The sequence below is a fragment of the Schistocerca gregaria genome, chromosome 3 (assembly GCF_023897955.1).
Source record: "Schistocerca gregaria isolate iqSchGreg1 chromosome 3, iqSchGreg1.2, whole genome shotgun sequence".
Taxonomy (NCBI): Eukaryota; Metazoa; Arthropoda; class Insecta; order Orthoptera; family Acrididae; genus Schistocerca; species Schistocerca gregaria.
In genome coordinates, this window is record NC_064922.1 from 185,389,614 (window position 1) to 185,412,710 (window position 23,097).

The following is a 23,097-nucleotide window of genomic DNA, read 5'->3' on the forward strand; positions in this document are numbered from 1 at the left end:
CATCACTGTAGCAGCCAAGACCACTGCTTCTCAGTATAGTGCAGTGTTGTGTGATGTTGCGAGTGAGTATTTACATTGTGCTGTCAAATGTTTTCACAGCACCAGCTGCCAGAGGTGTGTTTTGCAATGATGATGTGCTTATTCTTTGACTAAATGTTGTACCTTCCTTTTGATAAACAGTTACTTTGTTACAGGCTTGAGCCTAGTTAATTCTTTTAGGGATAATACTACCATAAGGTGGAATTTCTCAAAGTTGTATTATCCATTGACAGTAAGTGTAGGCTAAAGTCGACAAAAGCAGCTGCTTAGAAGTACAAAGTGCAAGAACTAATTATTTATTTATGAACTTTACAGAAATAGCTGTGGCAAACTAGCCTGTTAATGTGATTTCCCTAAATCGCTCCAGGCAGATGCCGGGATGGTTCCTTTCAAAGGGCACAGGCCGACTTCCTTCCCCGTCCTTCCCTAATCCGGTGAGAACGATGACCTCGCTGTCTGGTCTCCTTCCCCAAACCAACAAACCAACCTAGCCTGTTAATGTATAACTTGTCCCATTCCTTCTTCCTGAAAGCTCCCCTTAGCAATACAATTTATCAAAAATGATGTATGAATTAATTAATGAATCTCTGTTTCCCTTACTTAACTAGGATTCTTGGTATAGAAAATATTTTCATACTTTCTGTCTGTCAAACACCCTGCTGCAAACTTCACACAATCAATAATCAAATTTTATATATATAGACTTACCAAGCGGGAAAGCGCCGGTAGATAGGCACAATAAATAAAACACACAAACACACACAGAGAATTTCTAGCTTTCGCAACCGACGGTTGCTTCTTCAGGAAAGAGGGAAGGAGAGGGAAAGACGAAAGGATGTGGGTTTTAAGGGAGAGGGTAAGGAGTCATTCCCATCCCGGGAGTGGAAAGACTTCCCTTAGGGGGAAAAAAGGATAGATGTACACTCGCACACACACACATATCCATCCGCACATATACAGACACAAGCAGACATTTGTCACAAATGTCTGCTTGTGTCTGTGTATGAGCGGATGGTGTGTGTGTGTGTGTGTGTGTGTGTGTGTGTGTGTGTGTGTGTGTGTGTGTGTGGCATTTGCCTGAAACGATTTAGGGAAATCACGGAAAACCTGAATCAGGATGGCTGGAGATGGGATTGAACCGTCGTCCTCCCGAATGCGAGTCCAGTGTGAGTAAATACAGTAAATGAATCATATCGATAGGAAGTGTTTTGAATTAATACTACCAACATTATCCTAACGGAAAAGTAGAGCATTAAACCTCACAGGAATGCTTTACCCATTTTAAATGCAGAAAGATTCTTCAGCTGATAGCACTAGGTCACTATGTACAGTGAGTCACTAACATCACATATCTGCCCAGTTCAGAACTCCAGCGTGCCCAGTTAGTGTTGCCACTAAATCATATGTTTAAAGATATTTATTGTCAAAACTTGTGGAACTAACAGCACAGTTCTCTACACTCTGAAATGAAGGAGGAATGATAAAGCAGAAATTTCTCAAATGTAAAGGGAAAAAGAAGTTATTTCACCTTCTCCTCCACCTTAGCTTATCCCGCACTAGCACTGTCTGCTTGTTGACACATGTGCCTCCATTTGGATCTGTCAAGGCTTCTCCATGGGTGGCACTGATGAATCCCATATCCTTCTTGATACGATCCATTCATCATGTCTTGGGCCTGCCATGAGGTCGTCAGCCATTTATATCCAGGTTCATAGCTGTTCTTGCCATCGAATCTGTGCACGACATGTCTGTATCATCATAACCTGCTTTCTCATAGTTAGTCTGAGACTGGTGCAACTGCAAGTTGCTGTCGAATGTCAACGTTTACTGCATGGTCATATTGGCTAAGCCCAAGGGACCATTGGAGTGTATGAATTTCCATCACGTGAAGAGCCTGATCATGCTTCGTTGTCGTTGACTAACAGTCCAAGCCATAAAGTGCGACTGGGAATATTACAGACCTATAAACCTTTCACTTAATGTTTAAAGGTACACAGCGATCACAAAGGACACCTGTCACCTGCTGCCATTTCATCGAGGCCGTATTAACAGATATCCAGTAGACTTTCACCATCATTGATTATAAGTGAGACAAGATAGTTGAATTGCTCCACTTTCTTCAGATCTTCTACATCAATTCTGATGGTCCCATTGGTTTCAGTACCACACTCCTTGTAGTCTGTATACTTGATATTCAGTCAGAGGGCAAATTTACAAAGTCAATTCCATCACTACGTCTGTTCCTGGAGGTCTTCACAGTGTTTGTTTGACAGTAAAACATCATCATATAAGAGTGACCAAGGGTAGGTTGACTACAGGTTGTATACCACAGTGTCCACACAGAAGATAAAGAGCTGAGATGACAGTGCTGAATCATGATGTACTATGACACTAATATTAAAAGGAGATGATGTTCCCACTGCACATCGGATATTGCTGGAGACATTTCGATACAGCAGTTGTACCCATTGGACGTAGGCTTCAGCGACATTGTGAGATCATAATGCATGTGGGACACAGTCGAAGGCCTTTCCAGATCTACGAATGACATATGAATATCCTTGCTCTTCAGAGGTGTTTCTCAATAAGTAACTGAGAGGCTTGAATGGCATCTGTGGCTCCAGTTCCTCTGATAAAGCCAGGCGCTAACTTGTGTGGAGCCTGGTGCCTATAACCTGCTCAAAGACCTTGATGGTGTGACAAAGCAGTCAAACTCGTTGATACTGCAAGAATACTGTCACATCACATTTTCCATTCCAGACTGCCACTGTGACACTAGTTATTTGTTTATCACATTTATCTGTGATAGAATTTTACTATATTCCAATGGTTTAAAAGTGTCAGATAGAGGTTTTAGTTACTCTTCACATAAAAACAGACACTTTTGTTTGTGTGATAGTGATGATCTGAAATATTTTTTTTAAATTATCAATATGTAGCTTTAAGTATACAATATTTTTCAAAGATACAGGTTTTAGGAAGGGAAAGCCTTGTTATCTCCATTTTGTATGGTCGCTCCATTTTATGCCCCTACAAATGTGCTGTCTCTTCCTGCCAAGAAATCCTCAATCTAGTAATAAATTCCAACAATATTATGACAAGGAAAGTTGCTACTCACCACATAGCGGAGATGCTGTATCACAGATAGGCACAACAAAAAACTGTCACAATATAAGCTTTCCGCCAACAAGGCCGCTGTTGAAAATACATGACACACTTGCACACACACAAAGACCTTGATGGCTGAAAGCTTATATTGTGACAGTCTTTTCGTTGTTCCTATCTGCGACTCAGCATCGTCATATGGTATCAACTTCCTTTTCATAAAATTGTTATATTCCATCCTGGATTTTCCACTGTTTGATTTCAGTCATAAATTTCACTTGATACTGCATATGATTGTAATTTTGATAACAACCATATGGGTGGCACTGAATTAAATACTTTTCAGAAGTCTAGAATTACTGCAGGTGCCTGACTGCTTTGATCCATAGGATTCAGGATGCATATGAGATAGCACAAACTGTGTTTCAAAGAACTGATTTTATTTTCTCATCCATGAGAATTCGTATGAAGGCCGTTCTGTTTAAGATGCCTCATCAAATTTGCACCCAGTAAATGTTCTAAGCTATATTGAACAATAATGGAAATTCCTAGATGGAAAAAGCATACAATAAAGGAAAGGCAATCACTTACCTACAATGGACCTATGCGTGGTGCACAGAGGCATCAAAATCTTTTAAGCTCTTGCTCTTTCTCTAGCAGAAGTACAGACATTCACAAACAACCACACAGACATCCAAACATACACTCCCACAAAATAAATGTCAAGAATACTGGACAATAGTCTGGAGGGCAACTTCTGTCATTCTTCCTGCAGATGAATGTGACCTGTGCTTCCTTCCAATTACTGGATGCAGGTTTCTGTTTCAGGGATCAGTGGTAGTTTATGATTAAAAGAGGGGCTAACTCACCCACAAATTCTGTGCTGAAGGCGATAGCGATTCCATCGTGCCCTCGAGCTTTGTTCAATTTCAGCAGGTTCACAATGGCACTGACAGTAATACCTCTATTACTCCTCTTTGCAGTGCTGTGTGAGGTAACCTGGGACAGTACTTCTGTATCTTCCTTAATAACAGAGCATTCAAAAACAGAGTTCAGAATTTATATTTTTGCTTTACTACCCTCAGTTGCAGTTTCTGTGTCATCTATGAGTGCCTGGGCACTAACTTCTAGTGCCAATAGTAGCTGCATCACATGAAATTGATTACTCCTTTTCAACAGTGTGCTGATAGTTTACAGCAACTGTCACCATCGAAGACATGACATAGGTGTTTGTCATCAGTGCAGCTTCTCCATGTACATCTATGGCTGGTGATGGTCGCACCAAGCACAGTAGAAGACAGAGATGTAAGCGGAGAGATGTCCATCTGTTCTTGACGAATGTCCACATAATATACATATCCTAAGCAATATCCATAGTTATGGTCAATACCTCAGTTGTGTTAACACAACTGAAATAATTAAAAAGTTTACCTTTGTCTTGAAGTGCCATATGTGACACTTTTTCATCTTTGTCATGCCTGTCCAACATTTATGATGGTGATTTTCCATGTATTCTATCATCTATTTTATCTCATGTATACTACATTGAATCTATCCTTCCCCTACCACTGAACTGTAAATGTGTCTACCCCATTCTCTCTCTCTCCATCCCATCTCCCCAAACATGCAACACTTTACCATTTTTTTCAACCATTTTTTCATTATAATCAGATCCTGTGTTTCTAACTTACAAGATGTGATTGGAAAGTTTTAAGAATGAGCTTGTAATTGTACAATGGTGGTACTTACATGCTACTGTGAAGCATCGCCTTCAAAATAGTCCCCTTCTGACTGAACACACCGACTCCAACAGTGTTTCCACTTTTGGAAACATTCCTGGAAATTTTTTTTCCTGAAGTATGTTAAGGATTCTCTCCGTATTTGCCTTGATGTCTTCAATCAAGTCTAATCGCTTCCCTTTCAGTGAAAATTTCAGCTTAGGAAACAGATAGAAGTCCACAGTGGCCAAATCAGAGAAATATGGCAGTTGTGGAAGCACAGGAATTTTGAATTTGGTCAATAATTCAACGATGGAAAAGGCACGATGAGCCAGAGCATTGTCATGGAATAGCACCCAACACCTGTCTTTCCACAATCCAGGCCTTTTCTTCTGCACCTTTTGGTTCAAACACTCAAGGACACATTTGTAGTATTCCTGGTTAATTGTCTGTCCTCCAGGGGTAAATTCATGATGCACAATACCGGTAGAATTGAAAAAAAAATAAATAAATAAATCACCAATATTGTCTTCACCTTCGACCAACTTTGCCGTGCTTTTTTTCGGTCGTGGTGAAACTGGAACCTTCCACTGCAAAGACTGCACTTTGGTTTCAGGATCATGTCCATATACCTATGATTTGTCACCTGTAATTACCCTATTTCACAAATGTGGGTCATTTTTAGTATGATTAATCAGTTATTAGCACACTTCAAGTCAGTATTGTCTCTGGTCATTTGACAACACTTTTGGCATGGATTTTGTGGACACTAGATGCATGTTCAGATCTTTAGTTAAAATTGACTGCACTGCATAGAAACTTAAATTGAGTTCATCAGCAATCTCCGTAATTGTAAGTCTGTGATCAGAGTGCACTAATTCACAAACTTTCACAACATTTTCATTCATTTTGGAGGTGGATAACTGGACTGTAGTTCATCTTCAAATGGCCATTTTTAAATCTGTTGACAAAAACATTTGACTGGCTCATACAATTAACTCCAAAAGCTGTTTTTAATAGATCATAAGTCTCAGAAGCTGATTTCCCAGGTTTAAAACAAAATTTCACACAAACTCATTGTTGCATTTTTACATCCATTTTCACACAAACAGAATCCAGCAACAAGCCTTACCAGACCCACACTCACCCAACTGCCAGAACGAACTGAATAAAGGAAACAGTTTCCTGTCAGAGGGCGTTCAAGGACAAGGCAATGACTCACTCCCCACCCTGTGTACTTGCCCACCAAACCAGCAAGCAGTAGCGGATTCTTTCTTAAAACTTTCCAATCACACCTTGTATGCACATCAAATAGTTGAAAACCCCTTAGTGTTTTTGTTTTTTCCCAAGATGACTTCATGTGCTCCCTCAATAAGGCAAAGTCTGATTCCTTCCTCCATTCACATACAAAGGCACTACTGCTCTAACTCTCATGTCTGCACTGTCAGCAACAGTATGGTCATAGTCACCTTCAATATATCACAAACAGTTTGATATACTGTTGGCTGTATGGGTCCAATGTATAAAATCATGAAACACACTCAAACTTGCTTCTAAGAAATATCTCCAATCTCTCACAGGTACTAAAAATGACTGAATGAAAACAAACAAACAAACACGAAGACAAATGAGGAGGAGGAGGAGGAGGAGGAGGAGAGGAGGGGGGAGGGATGGCAGAAGAGGAGGGGGGAGGGATGGGGGAAGAGGAGGGGGAGGGATGGGGGAAGAGGAGGGGGAGGGATGGGGGAAGAGGAGGGGGAGGGATGGCGGAAGAGGAGGGGGGAGGGATGGGGGAAGAGGAGGGGGAGGGATGGGGAAAGAGGGGGGGAGAGGGATCTGTGTTCCAATTTCAAACACAAGGCAGACTTTCAGATGCCAGTTGACAACTGTACTTACAATACAATAGTGCATATGTTAAGATATTTATTGTAAATGACATTTCATGCTACTAAAAAGCAAGAAACCACACATCTTACCTGTGCTGGTTCACATGGCCTAGAGTTCACATAATAAAACTGTCTGTCAGGAGCTGATCTGCCTTCTCCATGAGAGCATGACGATACAAGGCCCTCCAATGTGAATGGGTAATCTGCATCAGCAAGTTTTTCAGAGAGGCCTAAGCTCTGCAGAATTTCTACACTTGGTTTTACTTGAGATAACTTCATAAGTCCATGAACCTTTATAGAAATAAAAAGGACATGATATTTTGACAATAAGTCATCCAATCAATTGTGACATTTTCCTCAAAGTGACACAGTTTTATTATGAAACAAAATTTTTTTAAAAAATTCCTTATCTTAAGATTACTTGCATTTACAACAAAATTCTCAAGAGTTAAGACCGAGCAATTTGTACACCACATGGCATAATTACTCTACTGCCAGAAAATGAAATAAAAAGCAACACCAAATTACCATTACTTTGTAAAGGACGGACATGATGCATTTGTTATCAATCACTATTAAAACTAACAACACTTAATTATTGGCCACTATGGTAACACAATCTCACATGAAAGTCTTCATGTCAGATTTGCAATCAGTGGTATGACATAACATACTACACTCCTGGAAATTGAAAAAAGAACACATTGACACCGGTGTGTCAGACCCACCATACTTGCTCCGGACACTGCAAGAGGGCTGTACAAGCAATGATCACACGCATGGCACAGCGGACACACCAGGAACCGCAGTGTTGGCCGTCGAATGGCGCTAGCTGCGCAGCATTTGTGCACTGCCCCCGTCAGTGTCAGCCAGTTTGCCGTGGCATACGGAGCTCCATCGCAGTCTTTAACACTGGTAGCATGCCGCGACAGCGTGGACGTGAACCGTATTTGCAGTTGACGGACTATGAGCGAGGGCGCATAGTGGGCATGCGGGAGGCCGGGTGGACGTACCGCCGAATTGCTCAACACATGGGGCGTGAGGTCTCCACAGTACATCGATGTTGTCGCCAGTGGTCGGCGGAAGGTGCACGTGCCCGTCGACCTGGGACCGGACCGCAGCGACGCACGGATGCACGCCAAGACCGTAGGATCCTACGCAGTGCCGTAGGGGACCGCACCGCCACTTCCCTGCAAATTAGGGACACTGTTGCTCCTGGGATATCGGCGAGGACTATTCGCAACCGTCTCCATGAAGCTGGGCTACGGTCCCGCACACCGTTAGGCCGTCTTCCGCTCACGCCCCAACATCGTGCAGCCCGCCTCCAGTGGTGTAGCGACAGGCATGAATGGAGGGACGAATGGAGACGTGTCGTCTTCAGCGATGAGAGTCGCTTCTGCCTTGGTGCCAATGATGGTCGTATGCGTGTTTGGCGCCGTGCAGGTGAGCGCCACAATCAGGACTGCATACGACCGAGGCACACAGGGCCAACACCCAGCATCATGGTGTGGGGAGCGATCTCCTACACTGGCCGTACACCTCTGGTGATGGTCGAGGGGACACTGAATAGTGCATGGTACATCCAAACCGTCATCGAACCCATCGTTCTACCATTCCTAGGCCGGCAAGGGAACTTGCTGTTCCAACAGGACAATGCACGTCCGCATGTATCCCGTGCCACCCAACGTGCTCTAGAAGGTGTAAGTCAACTACCCTGGCCAGCAAGATCTCCAGCTCTGTCCCCCATTGAGCATGTTTGGGACTGGATGAAGCGTCGTCTCACGCGGTCTGCACGTCCAGCACGAACGCTGGTCCAACTGAGGCGCCAGGTGGAAATGGCATGGCAAGCCGTTCCACAGGACTACAGCCAGCATCTCTACGATCGTCTCCATGGGAGAATAGCAGCATGCATTGCTGCGAAAGGTGGATATACACTGTACTAGTGCCGACATTGTGCATGCTCTGTTGCCTGTGTCTATGTGCCTGTGGTTCTGTCAGTGTGATCATGTGATGTATCTGACCCCAGGAATGTGTCAATAAAGTTTCCCCTTCCTGGGACAATGAATGCACGGTGTTCTTATTTCAATTTCCAGGAGTGTAGAATACAGTGTGAATAAAAATAAGCTACCTGATTTGACTCATTTGTATTTATCAATATAAATATTTTACCAAAAAGGAACAAGTCACAACATAATCTCAAAATCTTACAGTCTTTTGGTACAGTATTGCTCTATAATCTGATTATAAAATGTTCTACATTATGATATAGCGGGTATGCTAGGAAGGAAGTGTGCCTTGATAGACTGATATGGCCTGTAGTTTCAGAGAAATGCCACTAGATGCTAATATATGCACTGATTGTGTTCATAATCTCAATCTAAAACATTATGGTGTCCATTCAACTGAAGATATTTTTGCGTGCTGCAGTTGAACAAGGTGAGCAATGACAGGGATCTAGCATACTTTTTGTCGGTGTCCAAGGATTGTTTCATCTGTATCATTAGTATTGCCAATGTGAAGAGAAAGTATTTTTGAGTGACAATAAAAGTTCAGTTTGATTTCATACTTCTAGTTGGGACGAAGCAAGCTGGGATAATTTTACTTCCCCTCTTGTTTGCCATCTGCCTCCTTAAAATTCATTTTGTTCTTAACTAATTACCATTAACATATGCGAGTATAATCTGCATTTTCATGAAAGAGAAAGGTTGGCCCTCAGTTTTAAAGAACATAACACCAGATCTAATCTTGTGCTTAGTTTTATGTATGTAATTGATTTTTTAAATTTTTTTGACTGTTCCTAGTTAGTATCTTATGTTATAGGGTGAAATCAGTTATTGTTTCGTAACTTAAATTCTGTTGTTGACTTATAAACAAATATAAATTCTGTGCTAATTATAAACATTTGGGAGACAAAACAACAGCTTTCTTTAAATATTTATTTGGCTCTATTCGAAAACATGTTAGCAAAGCCAGCCCTTAATTAATTCCAAAGTAATTAACAGTTTTGTCAAAAGCATTGTTTGCATAATGATATCTGTTAATCTCATCATTTAAAAACAAAATTGGCCTAACTTGTAGTAGAAGAAACTGTTAAAGGAACAAATTTTTCGACGTATTCAGTTAATTTAATGAGTTAAGTTTTAATTGTAATTTCTGTAAATTTAACTTCGAACAATGTGTTGTTCCAGTACCTATTATTGTGTGAATGTATAAGGGCCCAAGCTTCGGTCCCAAGACAGTCAGTCCACGGCCGAACTTCAGACGAGGAACCTGTTTTGGTTAGATCAACAACAATGCATCCATGAAATAAGTGTAACACAATCAGGTCATGTGTTAAAACAGTGACAGTATATGCTCCATATGTACCTTTCTGTTCTTCACGAACTGTGAACTTTATGATTAGGTTTTTACTGCTCATAGATGTTGAATAGTAAACTATTGTTGCAGTATGTGGAAGTTTGCCTGCAAGCTATTAATGAGGCTTATCGAAAGTTAAACAATAGTGCACTGACCATATAACTGTATATTATTGGGGAGTTGTGAACAGTGAAATTAAAGTACTGTGAAATGTAAATGTGCATCTGTCAGCTACATCATTTACTGTAGACAGTACTGCACTTCCACCCCCTATTTTTTCAGTCAATACGTCGACACTGAGTACAACAAACGAAGAAATAATATGGTGCCTTGACATGAGAAATATTGTACATAACCACAATAAAATAGGACTCGCAAATTTTGAACAGTGAACTCAACAGTGGTTTACAGTGCAGCAGTGCAACAGCCAATCAGCACATGGGTGTCAGGCCACAGTAGGACAGCAGCCAATCAGCGAGCAGGTTCTATGGAAGCAGCCATTGAGTACAGGAACAGCCAAGTCGCATGAAGGTGGACATAGTTGATCGAGATAAACACAACGCCTAGCCAATAGAATTACAACTCACAGCAGACGAAAAATCGATATGACAACTGCAGCAATAGCAGCAGCAAGCAGCAGACGAGTGATTAAAAAACAAGGTAATTTCATAGCAAATGCTGTTTTGTATTAAGTGATGTATAATGAGTGGCCTTAACGAGCAAGACATTGTGACTGAGGACAAAACTGTAGGGGTTAAGTTGTTAAATAAACAGAAAGACTTAACGGAGACTGATTCGCAGGACAACAGCGGTAACAGAAAAGTGGAAGCAATGTTAATGCATCTAGAATGAAATTTTGACTCTACAGCAGAGTGTGCGCTGATATGAAACTTCCTGGCAGATTAAAACTGTGTGCCAGACCGAGACTCGAACTCAGGACCTTTGGCTTTCGCAGGCAAGTGCTCTACCGACTGAGGTACCCAAGCACGACTCACGCCCCGTCCTCACAGCTTTACTTCTACCAGTACCTCGTCTCCTACCTTCCAAACTTTACAGAAGCTCTCCTGCGAACCATGCAGAACTAGTAAGCAGAGAAGAATATCGTATGGAGCTACTTTCAAGTGTTAGCCAATTCTTTATGCTGAAAAACAAGGTAACAGAAGTGCAGGAAGAGAGTTCAATGTAGCCAAGAGTAATGTTCGCTTATGGAAGAAACAGAAATTGGGATTATTTGCAACTACCGCTCCTAGAAAGACGATCAGTGGACCTCGGAAAGGAAGACATCCTGATGTTGAAGCAAATGTTTTGGAATTCGTCCGAGAAAGGAGGAAGAATGGGCAACCGGTCACCAGTGACACCATAATAAAAAATAAAAAAAAGCAAAAGAGGTGGCTGCAGCTCTTAATATAATGAAGCAAGAGTTTAAGACTAGCCGGGGATGGGTTGATAGCTTTATGAAATGAGTGAGTTTATCCCTGTGATGCCGTACAACAATATGCCAAAAGCTTCTACAGGATTTGAGAAGGAACTTCAAGAATTTCAACAGTACGTTATCACACTTCGGAAAGGAAAGAATTTTTGATGAGCCAAATAGGCAACATTGATGAGACAGTAATTTGGTTTGATATGCCATGTAATTACATGACTGATGAAAGGGTACAAAAGAGTTTACCATAAAAAAAAACCTGTGTGTAGCAGTAATGCTGGCAATCACAGCATATGGAAACAAACTTCCCCCTTTTTTAATCTTCAAGCAAAAAACAAGCCCCAAGACACCAAAAAATTGAAAGCTGTTCCCGGATGACATCATTGTTTGGAATGAAGAGAAGGAATGGATGGCTGGAACGTTGATGTCTGACTGGCTCCAAAACATGTGGGAACTCTGTCCTGGTGGGCTATCCAAGCAACCATCAATGATCTGTCTTGATGCATTTCGTGGTCACCTCACTGTTGACGTAAAGAAGAAGATCCACAGCCTACCCAATGGCCTTGTTATTATTCCTGTATTACAACCCCTGGATGTCAGTATAAATAAACTTTTCACAGCTGTTGTTTGAAATAAAGTTACCATTGTAAAATAAATTTCAACAACATAAAAACACCCTACCAGTGATGTCCCAAAATTCCATTTTTTTTATTAATTTAATTTTTAAAACTGGTATGTGTATTACATTCCATAGCACATTAGATTCTTGTAAATACAGTATATACCATAGACCCCTCAAACAAACAAAAACATAGCCAGAAGAAAGCACAGGTCACATCCAACTACAAAAAGTGTAACAGAAGTGACCCACAATACTACCAAACAATCACATTTCCTTAACCTTTATATGTGTTTGTACTCCTGCCGCCACTTGGTGGTTACATTAGATTTCTATCCAGTTACATGATATAAGCCATCACACTGACGTCCATCTGTTGTCAGCTGACATTCTCTTCATTTCTTGTAAGATTGCACAGTATCAACCTTAGGCCATTCTCAAGTATCTAAAAGGAAAGCATTATACGTTGGATACATTAGGGACACTTGGATTTTGATGTAGGAACAAGTCATATCTGTAGCTATACTAGGTGCATTGTAACTTACTTTACCGGTATTTTTTAGTAGTAAATTATGCCATGTATGCCATTGCTCCTATAACTTCATGTTATGCTCATAAAATAAATTCAAGATGTTTTACACTATTTTAGGAGCAAATTACTTTCAAGCAGTTGTTGCAAAGCTCTTATATCTAACACCTACGTTTTAACGTACTTAACACCAGGAAGATTATTTTATACAAATTTGTTAATCAGCCTGCATATGCTTTTGTTCTCAATTATATTTCATTATCATTCATCATTGGTGTAAATATGACTGTATGTAATTTCTTTAAAATAACTTGTAAATATTTGTTCTTTTAGTGTGGGAGCACTTCATTTGAAACAACAGATATAATTAAAAACAACTTTCTCAAACATAAGAAAATCACTCAAGTAGAAATTTGTGAAATAATAGAACTTATACAATTAATAACCTCCTATAATTATTTCTCATTTCAGAACAAAATTTCTCTCTAAAAAGATTGGGGTAGCAATGTGCTCATGCCTAGCAGGTACATTAACTGATATTTTCATAAACACTTAAGACGAAATTTTTTTTAAGAAGTTCACTCAAGCAGCCAAGAAAGTCCTTTATTACTATAGATATGTCAATGAGATTTTAATCCTATTCGATGGTACAATAGACGAGAGTAATGTCGTGCATTCACAATTCAACAGTTTCCATTCAAAAATTAATTTCACTATCGAAAGAGAAAAAAAGAGCATAAACTGTTTGGAATTAAAAATTTCAAACGAAAAATCTTAACACATATTCAATATTTTTCGTAAATCAATAACAACAGACATAATTATCCACAATCAGTCATTCCACCAGAGAGCACACAAGCTCACCTATTTTCATTCTATGTTACATAGACTAAACAACTCACCACTGAAAAAGGAGAAAAATTGAGAAAGAACGAAATCTTCTCCGAAATATAGCGAAAAGTAATGATTATCCTAAAAACTAGCAGACACAATATTCAAAAAGAAAACCAATCAAACACATGCCAGTTCCATAAATGAAATAACTTTAACCAGAGACAAAAAAGAACCAGGGAAAAATAAAGTTCTTGTATGACCATATCTAGGTATATTTCCAACAAAATCACTCAATGTTTCAAGAACACAAAATTATACTCCAGCTACAGTACCACCAACAATCTACAATGATTATTGAGATACATATCACCAAAATCAGAACCATTTTTGCAATCAGTAATTTACAAAATTAACTGTGAAGAAGGCCCAAAATTTTATTTAGGACAAACGGGAAGAGAAGTTTGTACACGATTTAAAAAAAACACAACAAAAAGTGAAAATAATTCATCTACATTTGCTGCACACTTAAATGACACCAACCACAAAATACCTAATGCAGATGGATCACTCCAAATATTACATAAGTTACAGAAAGGAAAAATCATGGATGAAATGGAAGAAATTGAAATTTACGTCCATTTAAAAGATCAGTGAGACAGAGTTTTAAATGAGAAAAACTACATGTGAAATGGGAAATTCCTAGACAATGTTTTACCAGTTTTACAGCAAAGCATTACAGAACCACAGAATGTATGATTATCACTACACCCATTAATAAATATAACTGTATTGCGGAACATCACGCAACCATAAAGCAGTTTTTACTCGACTCTCATAGTTTTCCGTACTGTTTCATTAGAGTACTGGAATGGATTTTATACATAAGATCTTTGTACCGACTATTCAAAAGTGATAGGTTCCCACAATAAAATAACAAACAAATATTTACAAGTTATTTTAAAGAAATTACATACAGTCATATTTACACCAGTGATGAACAATTAAAATTGAGAACAAAAGCTTATGCAGGTTAATTAAAAATTTCTGTAAAACAGTTATAATCTTCCTAGTGTTACGTACTTTCAAACATGGACCTTATATATAAAAGCCTTTGCAACAACTGCTCGAAAGTAACATGCTCCTAAAATAGCGTAAAACATCTAGGATTTATTTTATGAGCATAACATGGAGTCATAGGAGCAATGACATATATGACATAATTTACTACAAAAAAATCATCCATAAAGTAAGTTATAATGTGCCTAGTATATCTACAGATATGACTTTTTCCGTATCATTAATGTATGCAATGTATAATGCTTCCATTTTCGATATTTGAAAATTGCCTAAGGCCAAAATTGTACAATTGAACATTAAATAAAGAGAATGGCAGCTGAAGGCATCTTTCAAAAACTTCATCGCAGCTGCAGAATGTATCATACTGAAAATTAGAACATATTGTGAACTTAATCATAATGAGGTATCCTAGACAGAATTACATGTTTCATGCCAGCCAGCATGGATTCCAAAAACGTTGGCCACACGAAACCCAAACTCGAATGTTAACTAGATGACATTCTGAAAGCCATAGAATGAAGTAATCAATTGGATGCAGTATTTCTTTACTTCCTAACAGCTGGAATCAGTCAACTGATACAATCACCTGAGTGTAACAACTTGTGGGAGTGATCACATAAGGTCACAGTCTTAGGTAAAACTGGAGTAATCACATAGGTTCACAGTCCTTGGTAAAGCTGGAGTGACCACGCAGGTTTACAGTCCGAGCCAAACCAAGTGGCAGATCTCAGTTAACTGACAGTATGCTGATAAGATGCAATCAGTCTACAAACAAGATTGTTTAGGAGATTCTCATGTGATATGTCCTAGAATATTGTTAAAGTATGTGGGACCCATGCCAAATAGGACAACCCTGGGACACTGAACACATACAGGGAGGAGCAGCACAGATGCTGATAGTTTTTTTACCCCATGGAAGAGCATTACAAATATACTGCATAATCCGAACTGACAGGTGTTTAAAGGCCAACTTGTCTCTCAAAAGCCTACATTCAAAGTTCTAAGAAACAGGATTAAGTAACGAATCTAGGAATATACCAAAGTTCCCTATGTACCACTGTCATAGGAACTACAAAGACAAAATCAAATAATTTAGAGTGAGCACAGAGGCATTTAAGCAGCCATATTAAAAGCCCTCCCTACACAAATGGGACCAGACAAAAACTGTTACACATATTACAGTGGGAAGTCCCTCTGCCATACATTTCTCAGTGGTTTGCAGAGTATGTTTGTAGATGTAGATCTAGACTATAACAGGCAAAGAGAGCACTCTTCACCCAAAGAGGTCTATTAATAAAAAAAAACTGGGCTTAATATGAGGAATAAATTCTGAGAAAGTGTGTATGGAGCACAGCATTCTACAGATGTCAGTCAAGATTGTGGTAAGAGTGGGGAAGAAGAGAACTGACACACTTGAAGGGTGTTGTTAAGGAAGAATGATGAAAATGAAGTGAACTGATATAATATGAAATGGGAAGGATCTAAACAATATTTAAAGGGTTGGGAATACTGACAAGAAGGAGGGGAATCATGGTACGACGTGTTACGTCATCAGGGAATAGCTCCCATTATACTAGAGGGAACTGCAGAAGGTAAAACATGTACAGAAACACATGAGATAGAAATACATGGAACAAACTATTGAGACCACTGGGTGTAAGTGCTAGTCTGAAATGAAGAGATTGGGACAGGATAGGAAATTGCAGCAGGCTGCAACAAACAAGTCAGAAGATTGATGGCAAAAATTCCTGCAAATAGCAGACATGAGTGAAAAGACAGATTCCACCATTTAGATCTCCAAAATAATTTAAACACTGTACCACATTGGTGTCTCATTACTGAGATAAAATCCTTCTCAGATACTTCCATTGTTCAGAGACGCGTCTCTTGAAGAAATACAATAGGACCACTGATGTCATCAATACACGAAAATGGAGCATCAATAAGGTTATCAACTATGATCTGTTGCTGATGAAGCTGTAGTCTTTAAGAAAATATCACAGCTGGATGATAGTAATGCAACGCAGAATGCATGAAGTGCATCATTTCCATTACATGTAGTGAATGGGAGCTCTCTTTAAATATGGATAAACAAAAAGCAATAGTATCAAATTACAAGAGTATAGGTAAATGCCTAATATTAATAACATGGAGCTATGCGAAACACAATAACATGTAAGGTCGATAGTAGGAGATATGAATCTAATACTTGCATAAGTTGTGAAGCACCTGATAAACTGCAGTGTATCTGTTAAGAAGACCCTGCACAAGACAATAGCGTAATCTTTTTTTAGAATATGATACCAGTATTTGAAGTATATACCAGGTAGGTGCAATATTTGGAAGTTGCACTATTTGAATCATAACAGATGACTATAACTTACACGAAACTGCAACAAATGATCAAAACATTTAATTGGGAATTGAAAGACACACTGTACTCATGAAACTCTATTTGGAGAATTTAAAGAGTGGTGCCCACTTAAATTCTCTTATCATCCCTGTTACTGTGTCACAGATAGGTGAAACAAAAAGGGTTCAGCAAAAAGGCTTTCTTCTGAATCTCTCTCACACACACACACACACACACACACACACACACACACACAGAGAGAGAGAGAGAGAGAGAGAGAGAGAGAGAGAGAGAGAGAGAGAGAGAGAGAGAGAGGGGGGGGGGGGGGGGGGGGGGAGACCAGGTATAGCTTTGGCAGTCAGAGACAGTGGGCCATGTGTGAATGTGTGTGTGTGTTCATGTTGTCTAATTCAAAAGAAGGCCTTTTTTGGCCGAAAGTTTACTTGTTAGCAGTCTTTTTGTTGTGACTGTCTGCAACTCAGTATCTCCAATATATGTACTCGAAGAGTACACAGTGCATCCAATTGCAGGTGGTGGCTCATTTCAATACCAATTACACTTGTTGCTATGGATCAAAGGAGATTCTCTCTGGTTTTGGTCAGCTAGCGGAAATGGTAAACACTGTCAATCTTGCTTGCGAGATTAAGGCGGAACTCACCATTTGCAGCATCATCGACAGAACCAACTGTGGTCCTTCCAAGCAGAGCTGAGAGGAGGGTTTGAATCAGAGGCTCAGGCAGTTCTGTGACCTTGTACGCTGCTGATTCCTTGACTTGCACCATCGGGTGGTGGGTTTCGGGTTTCTGCTTAATAGGTCAGGAGGCCACTACACACAGGAAGCAACTACACGGGTAGTGGGGGCTGTGCAGAAGGGACTGGGTGGCTTTTTAGGTTATAGGGACTCAGCAAACCACAGAAAAGGTGTCCATCTAAAAGTGGGCAGGTAAAACACAGTAAGGTAGTTGTAGCAAGAGTCAGTATTGTAGCTGTAAATTGTTGTATTTGTGTTGGGAAAGAACCAGACCTCCAAGCCCCAACAGAATGCACTGAAGCTCAAATAGTTATAGGTAGGGAAAGCTGGTTAAAGCCATAAATAAGTTCAGCTGAAATTTTTTCAAACAACCTAACAGGGTTCAGAAGGATAGATTAAATACAGTTGGTGATGGAGCATTTATTGCTGTCAGAATAAGTTTACCTTGCAGTGAAATTGAAGTAGATAGTTCCTGCAAAATAGTACGGGATGAGGTTATACTGGACTAAGCTATTAATTGGATCATTTTAACGACTCCCCAACTCAGAAGATGTAGTTTCTGGATAGTTCAAAGACAACTTGAATCTCATTTGAAATAGGCACCCCAGTCATACAATTATAATTGGTGGTGACTTTAATCTACCCTCGATATTCTGGAAAGTTATATGTTTAAAGCTGATGGCTGGCATAAAACATCATCCGAAATTGTACTGAATGCTCTCTCAGAAAATTATTTTGAACAATTGGTTCATGAGCCAACTCAATGCGTAAATGATTGTGAAAGCATACTCGACCCCTTAGCAATAAATAATCCTGCCATGTACGTGAAGAACAATGCCTGGTGGTATTTCAGAAGGTTTTGGTACTGTTTTGCACCTGAAAATGATCACTGGATTAAGTTTAAGCACAATACAAAAGGACAATATTGTAGTGCATTTTTTCATGTCCACTTCTTTTTATAGTTACAGATTTTTACTTATTCATTTATTTTTCAATGTTGAATAATGAAGCAATGGAAAGAATATTTTCTCTTCACACATTTGTGGAATTTTCCGAAGTATTTCAGTTTTTTTTTTTTTCACATGCTAAGTCCATGACGCTTCATAAACCTGTAGCACCATCCACTTCCATCCTTGAAGTCTGTTAAGTTACATTGTACGGCTAGCTTACAAGTGTGTATTTGAATCATTTTTGTATTACTTCCAATTCCATTTTAATGGTGTCCTTGAATCCATTTTGATATTTCATCTTCTACTTTTGGCCATTTTCCATTCAGTCTTCGGTGTGCACATTTAGTCTTCCTCATTTTCTTCAGCTCTTCTTTACTAGCTCACTAATAGCGAATGGTTTTTTGTTGGTGGAGGGCCAAAATGGCACTTAACTGCGCTGTTTCCATGTTCTTCTGCACAGTCTATTACTCTCAATTTCCAGTCCGCAATCATATGAGTAACTTTTTTTTCCATTGCGAAACTAGCTACAAACAAAAATACTGAACTGTTACTGCAGCATCAAGTACAAGGTCATTTTTAAGACTGATGAGAATTTTAAATCAAAAACTGGACAATTTGTGTATTAATTTCGAGTATAAGATGCACCTGAATTTTGCAGGTAATTTTTTGAAGAAAAAAGGGCATCTCATAGTCCTTGAAATATGGTACATCAACTGGTTTGTGTCACAAAGTCTTCTGTTGTTGTATAAAATCTACCAAGTTCTGAATGTGATGTTCACATTTTCCTATCAAAGGGATCAGAAGAGAAGTCAGATGTTTAGCTAGGTAATATGTTGTGGCCCCTATAATGCTCACAATGGAGCGAAGTGGAACCCCTTCCTTAAGGATCTTAGGCAGCCCATAAAGTTGTGATGGAACTGGCAGTTGTACTCTTAAGCTCTTTTTAAAATGTTCAAGAAACTGGCTGGATCTGAAAAGTGCAGATGTATTCCAATGTACTGCATCAGTTATATCTTTCTGGAGACAGTGTGCTGGAGTCCTGCAGTAAATCCATCATCTTACTGAGGTAAGATGTTGAAGGCAAACGAACAGTAGTGTTTCGCTTGTCTGCAGGTAAAATCACTATTTCTGTGTCTTCTCTTCAGGAATGGAGAGTTCTCCTTTCTTCAGCGTTGAAGTTCTGCTTGGGTGCAGACATCCTGGTTATGGGTCTGCAAGTCTTTTGCCTTATTTCTTCAGCAGTCTCATCCAGAGAACTCCACAAGGGTGGTTTTTCTTACCTCTGTTGGTGGTGAGTCCTTAAAGATTGGCAGGCTACTCAAGAAACATTAAATAAAATGTGTCTTCTGCCCTCCAGTGTGAGTGCAAACTATGTTGGGTTCCATTAAAGACAACCTAGTTCTAAGGAGACTATATAAGGAGAATATATACAATCACATGCCAATGTGGGAAACCATACATTGGCCATGCATGTTCGACTGTTAAGGATAGCCACACTGAACACAGACAAGGCAAAGATTCTTTCATCTTCTACCACATACTGGGACTCCATCATTTAAGAAGTACTCAAAATACATATAAGTACCAACTAGATAAATAAAGACATGGAATTTCAACTCAGCAAGGTGTGGGAACCAACACTAGCAGTTCTAAGGCATCATCAGCCACAGACAAATGAATGTGAGTCAACACAGATGGGGAACTGGAGTCCACACACTTAAACTGGGCGCTAACACTCTGCACGTGCGCACTCTGGATCAAGATTTGCGGCCAAACTTTTGCCTTGTTGCACCTGCGGATACCCTGGCCCATTTCTTTGGTAGGGGCACTGGATGTCACCATGCTCTATGATTCATCTAGAATAATGTTATAGCCCCACCCCTTGGCACCTCCACTACTCTAGCGTCGCATTGGATATGTTGTCAAAGCTATACAGTATTTCAACAAGACAGCTGCACGTCATCTTCAAGTGCTTACTGACATGTTGCTGCATTGGCTTGGCAAGCTACTGCAGCGACAAGTCAATAAGTACCTGAAGATGACATGCAGTTGCCTCACTGAAATACTGAGTAGCTTCAACAACACTATCCAACATGAAGCCTGTGAACCATTGAAATAATTATGGTGTCGAGAAAATCTCAAACTGGAAGATATAACTTGTTTAAATGGAAGATAAAATCTGAGATAGAGAATGCAAACCAGAAAAGGGAGCAAGTGCTACTTGTGGATGGCAAAAGATAACTCAACATTGAAGACACAAGTTCCATGTCTTAGTGATTTGAAGCACTACTTTCTTTTTTTTAAAAAAAAAAACACACTGAACTCAACTGTTGTATTATCATCAGTACCATCAGCCATTCCTGTCAAGACTGAGCTAGGTAGATTGACAGCTTTGGACATTACTGAACAAATGTCTGCAAGTGAGGGCAGAATGCCTTTGGTTATCATGGGAAAAAAAGGCAGGAAAATTGTCAGAGAGCGATACACATCCCATTTGGATACCAGGCATGCTTTTCTCTGCACCTGCAGGAGGTCAGTATTTTTTGAACGTTGATCTCTCCGGAGCTTGCTAACGGTCCCCCTGGAGGAGGAATTACAGTAAGTCCTGATAGTCAAAACATCACAAGGATTGTATCATTTCAAATGCTTTGTTTTTGGGGTGGCCAGTGCACAAGCAATCTTTCAGTGGTTCCTCTAGCAACTGCTGCTGGGCATTCCAGGCTGTATACATTATGTACATGACATGTTGGTGACATGAGCCACAATGGAAGAACACTCAGGAAACTTGCGGCAGCTGTTCCACACCACCAGTCTACAGGCCTCAAATGCAATTTTGAAAAATCTCTCTTTATTCAACAGTCAGTGGAATACCTAGGACATGTCATCTCTTGTGAAGGTAATAAGCCCACACAGGAGCTGGTCAAAGCCATTATTGCACTTCCTCTCCCCATAAGTTGAAAGGAGCTCCAGTCTTTCTTGGGAAAATAACATATTAAGGGAAGCTCATGCCAGGTGTGGCATCGACTGGGCACACACTGAACAAGTTTTGGAAGAAGGGCATATGTTTTGAATGGTCAGTGGCATGAGAACAAGTGTTCCATACCCTGAAGTAGTCCCTCCCCACTCAACAACCTGTGGAAGAAGGGAATTCAACATCTACTGCCTTCAACATTACTTTCCCAGTCAAATGGTTAGACTAAAAGCTCATGAGAGACTCGAAAACACTCAGGAAGGAATATATGGCCCACATTCCTACAGATAAGATTCTAACACTGTTTTGAATTCCTACAGGTCGACACCGAAGGGAAGAGGAGTCCAGTGGAACTCGTCTGTGGCTGTCTGCCCAACATCCTCTTTCATCTTATTCTGACAATGCCTGTTGGGGCATGTACAGCACTGTCTCCACACTTTTGACTGGGCACCTGGGTGAGGGCATGGAGCTTCAGATACCATGACAAGTGGACACCAGCAGTCATCCAGCAGTAGTGAGGATGCTACATCAGGGCGTATACGTGGACAAGGAAAAAAAATTCTGTGATTTTTCCTGGATTTCCCGGTTAAAAATACACTTTTTCCCAGGTGACAGTATATTTTGCCTTATCAATCCTTTGAATGGTTATGGTTTTATACACGGGCGTACAATTTCCTGGCACTTTAGAAAACGAAACATAGGGAAAAAGAACCGTTTTGAAAATATCTTTGATGTGCAGGAACATGTACTCTGCGTATTTTCGTATTACGAAAGCATACATTGGAATTCCATCAAACACCACATGTTACTTTCTGAATCATTGAAATCGAGATTTCGATGCGCTTTTGTGAGCCGTTCGTAGCTCATGTCACGTGATCTCGCCAGCCGATGACAGCGAATATTGAGAGCATAGGACACGTGATGTAGTCAGTCAACAGCAACATCACATTTAAGTAGCACGAACACACAAACAGGGAAAGTTAATAGTTTAAATTGATATACATAGTGTTGTTACACGAAAAGCAAAGCTTTCATATATAATATTAGCCTCAAGCTGCAAGAGAAGCTAAGATTTCGCATCTTTTTTGTGGATGTTACACTTTAAAATATATCACACAAATGTGCCAGTAACATTTTTAATAATGACATAAATGTCTGATCTCCAGGGATCGAAATTCTTCTAAATGGCTCGTCATCAAAGAGTTGATTTTTAAATGAAAGTGCACACTCTGTGAGTTAATAAATTCATGGTAGATTCTTGCACATAGTTCAACTTACGTAAAAGGACATTTACTTTGAAAGTAACGCTTTTCAAACCATTATTTCCAATATTTTCCCGCGACCTGTTAGAAATAGGTTCGTTTCAGCAGTTGCCACAGAGCACAGGTAACAGGTAATACCGCACTTGCGCAGCTATCATGACGTAGGAAGCCTGTATGTACGTACGTGTAAAACATTGAAAGATCATACATACTATATCAC

The 23,097-nt window shown here is 39.8% G+C and overlaps 1 protein-coding gene across 2 annotated transcripts in view; it reads right to left on the reverse strand.

Moving 5' to 3' along the window:
* The window catches only part of LOC126354984 (mismatch repair endonuclease PMS2), a 135,965-nt gene that overhangs the window by 88,365 nt on the left and 24,503 nt on the right, over positions 1 to 23,097 (reverse strand). The window contains exon 6 of one of the 2 annotated variants that reach the window (XM_050005070.1): positions 6,839 to 7,039. The exons of the other annotated variant lie outside the window; for it this stretch is intronic. Within the exon in view, the coding sequence (XP_049861027.1) occupies positions 6,839 to 7,039 (201 nt within the window). The remainder of the gene's footprint in view (positions 1 to 6,838; positions 7,040 to 23,097) is intronic. 2 annotated transcript variants of the gene reach the window in all.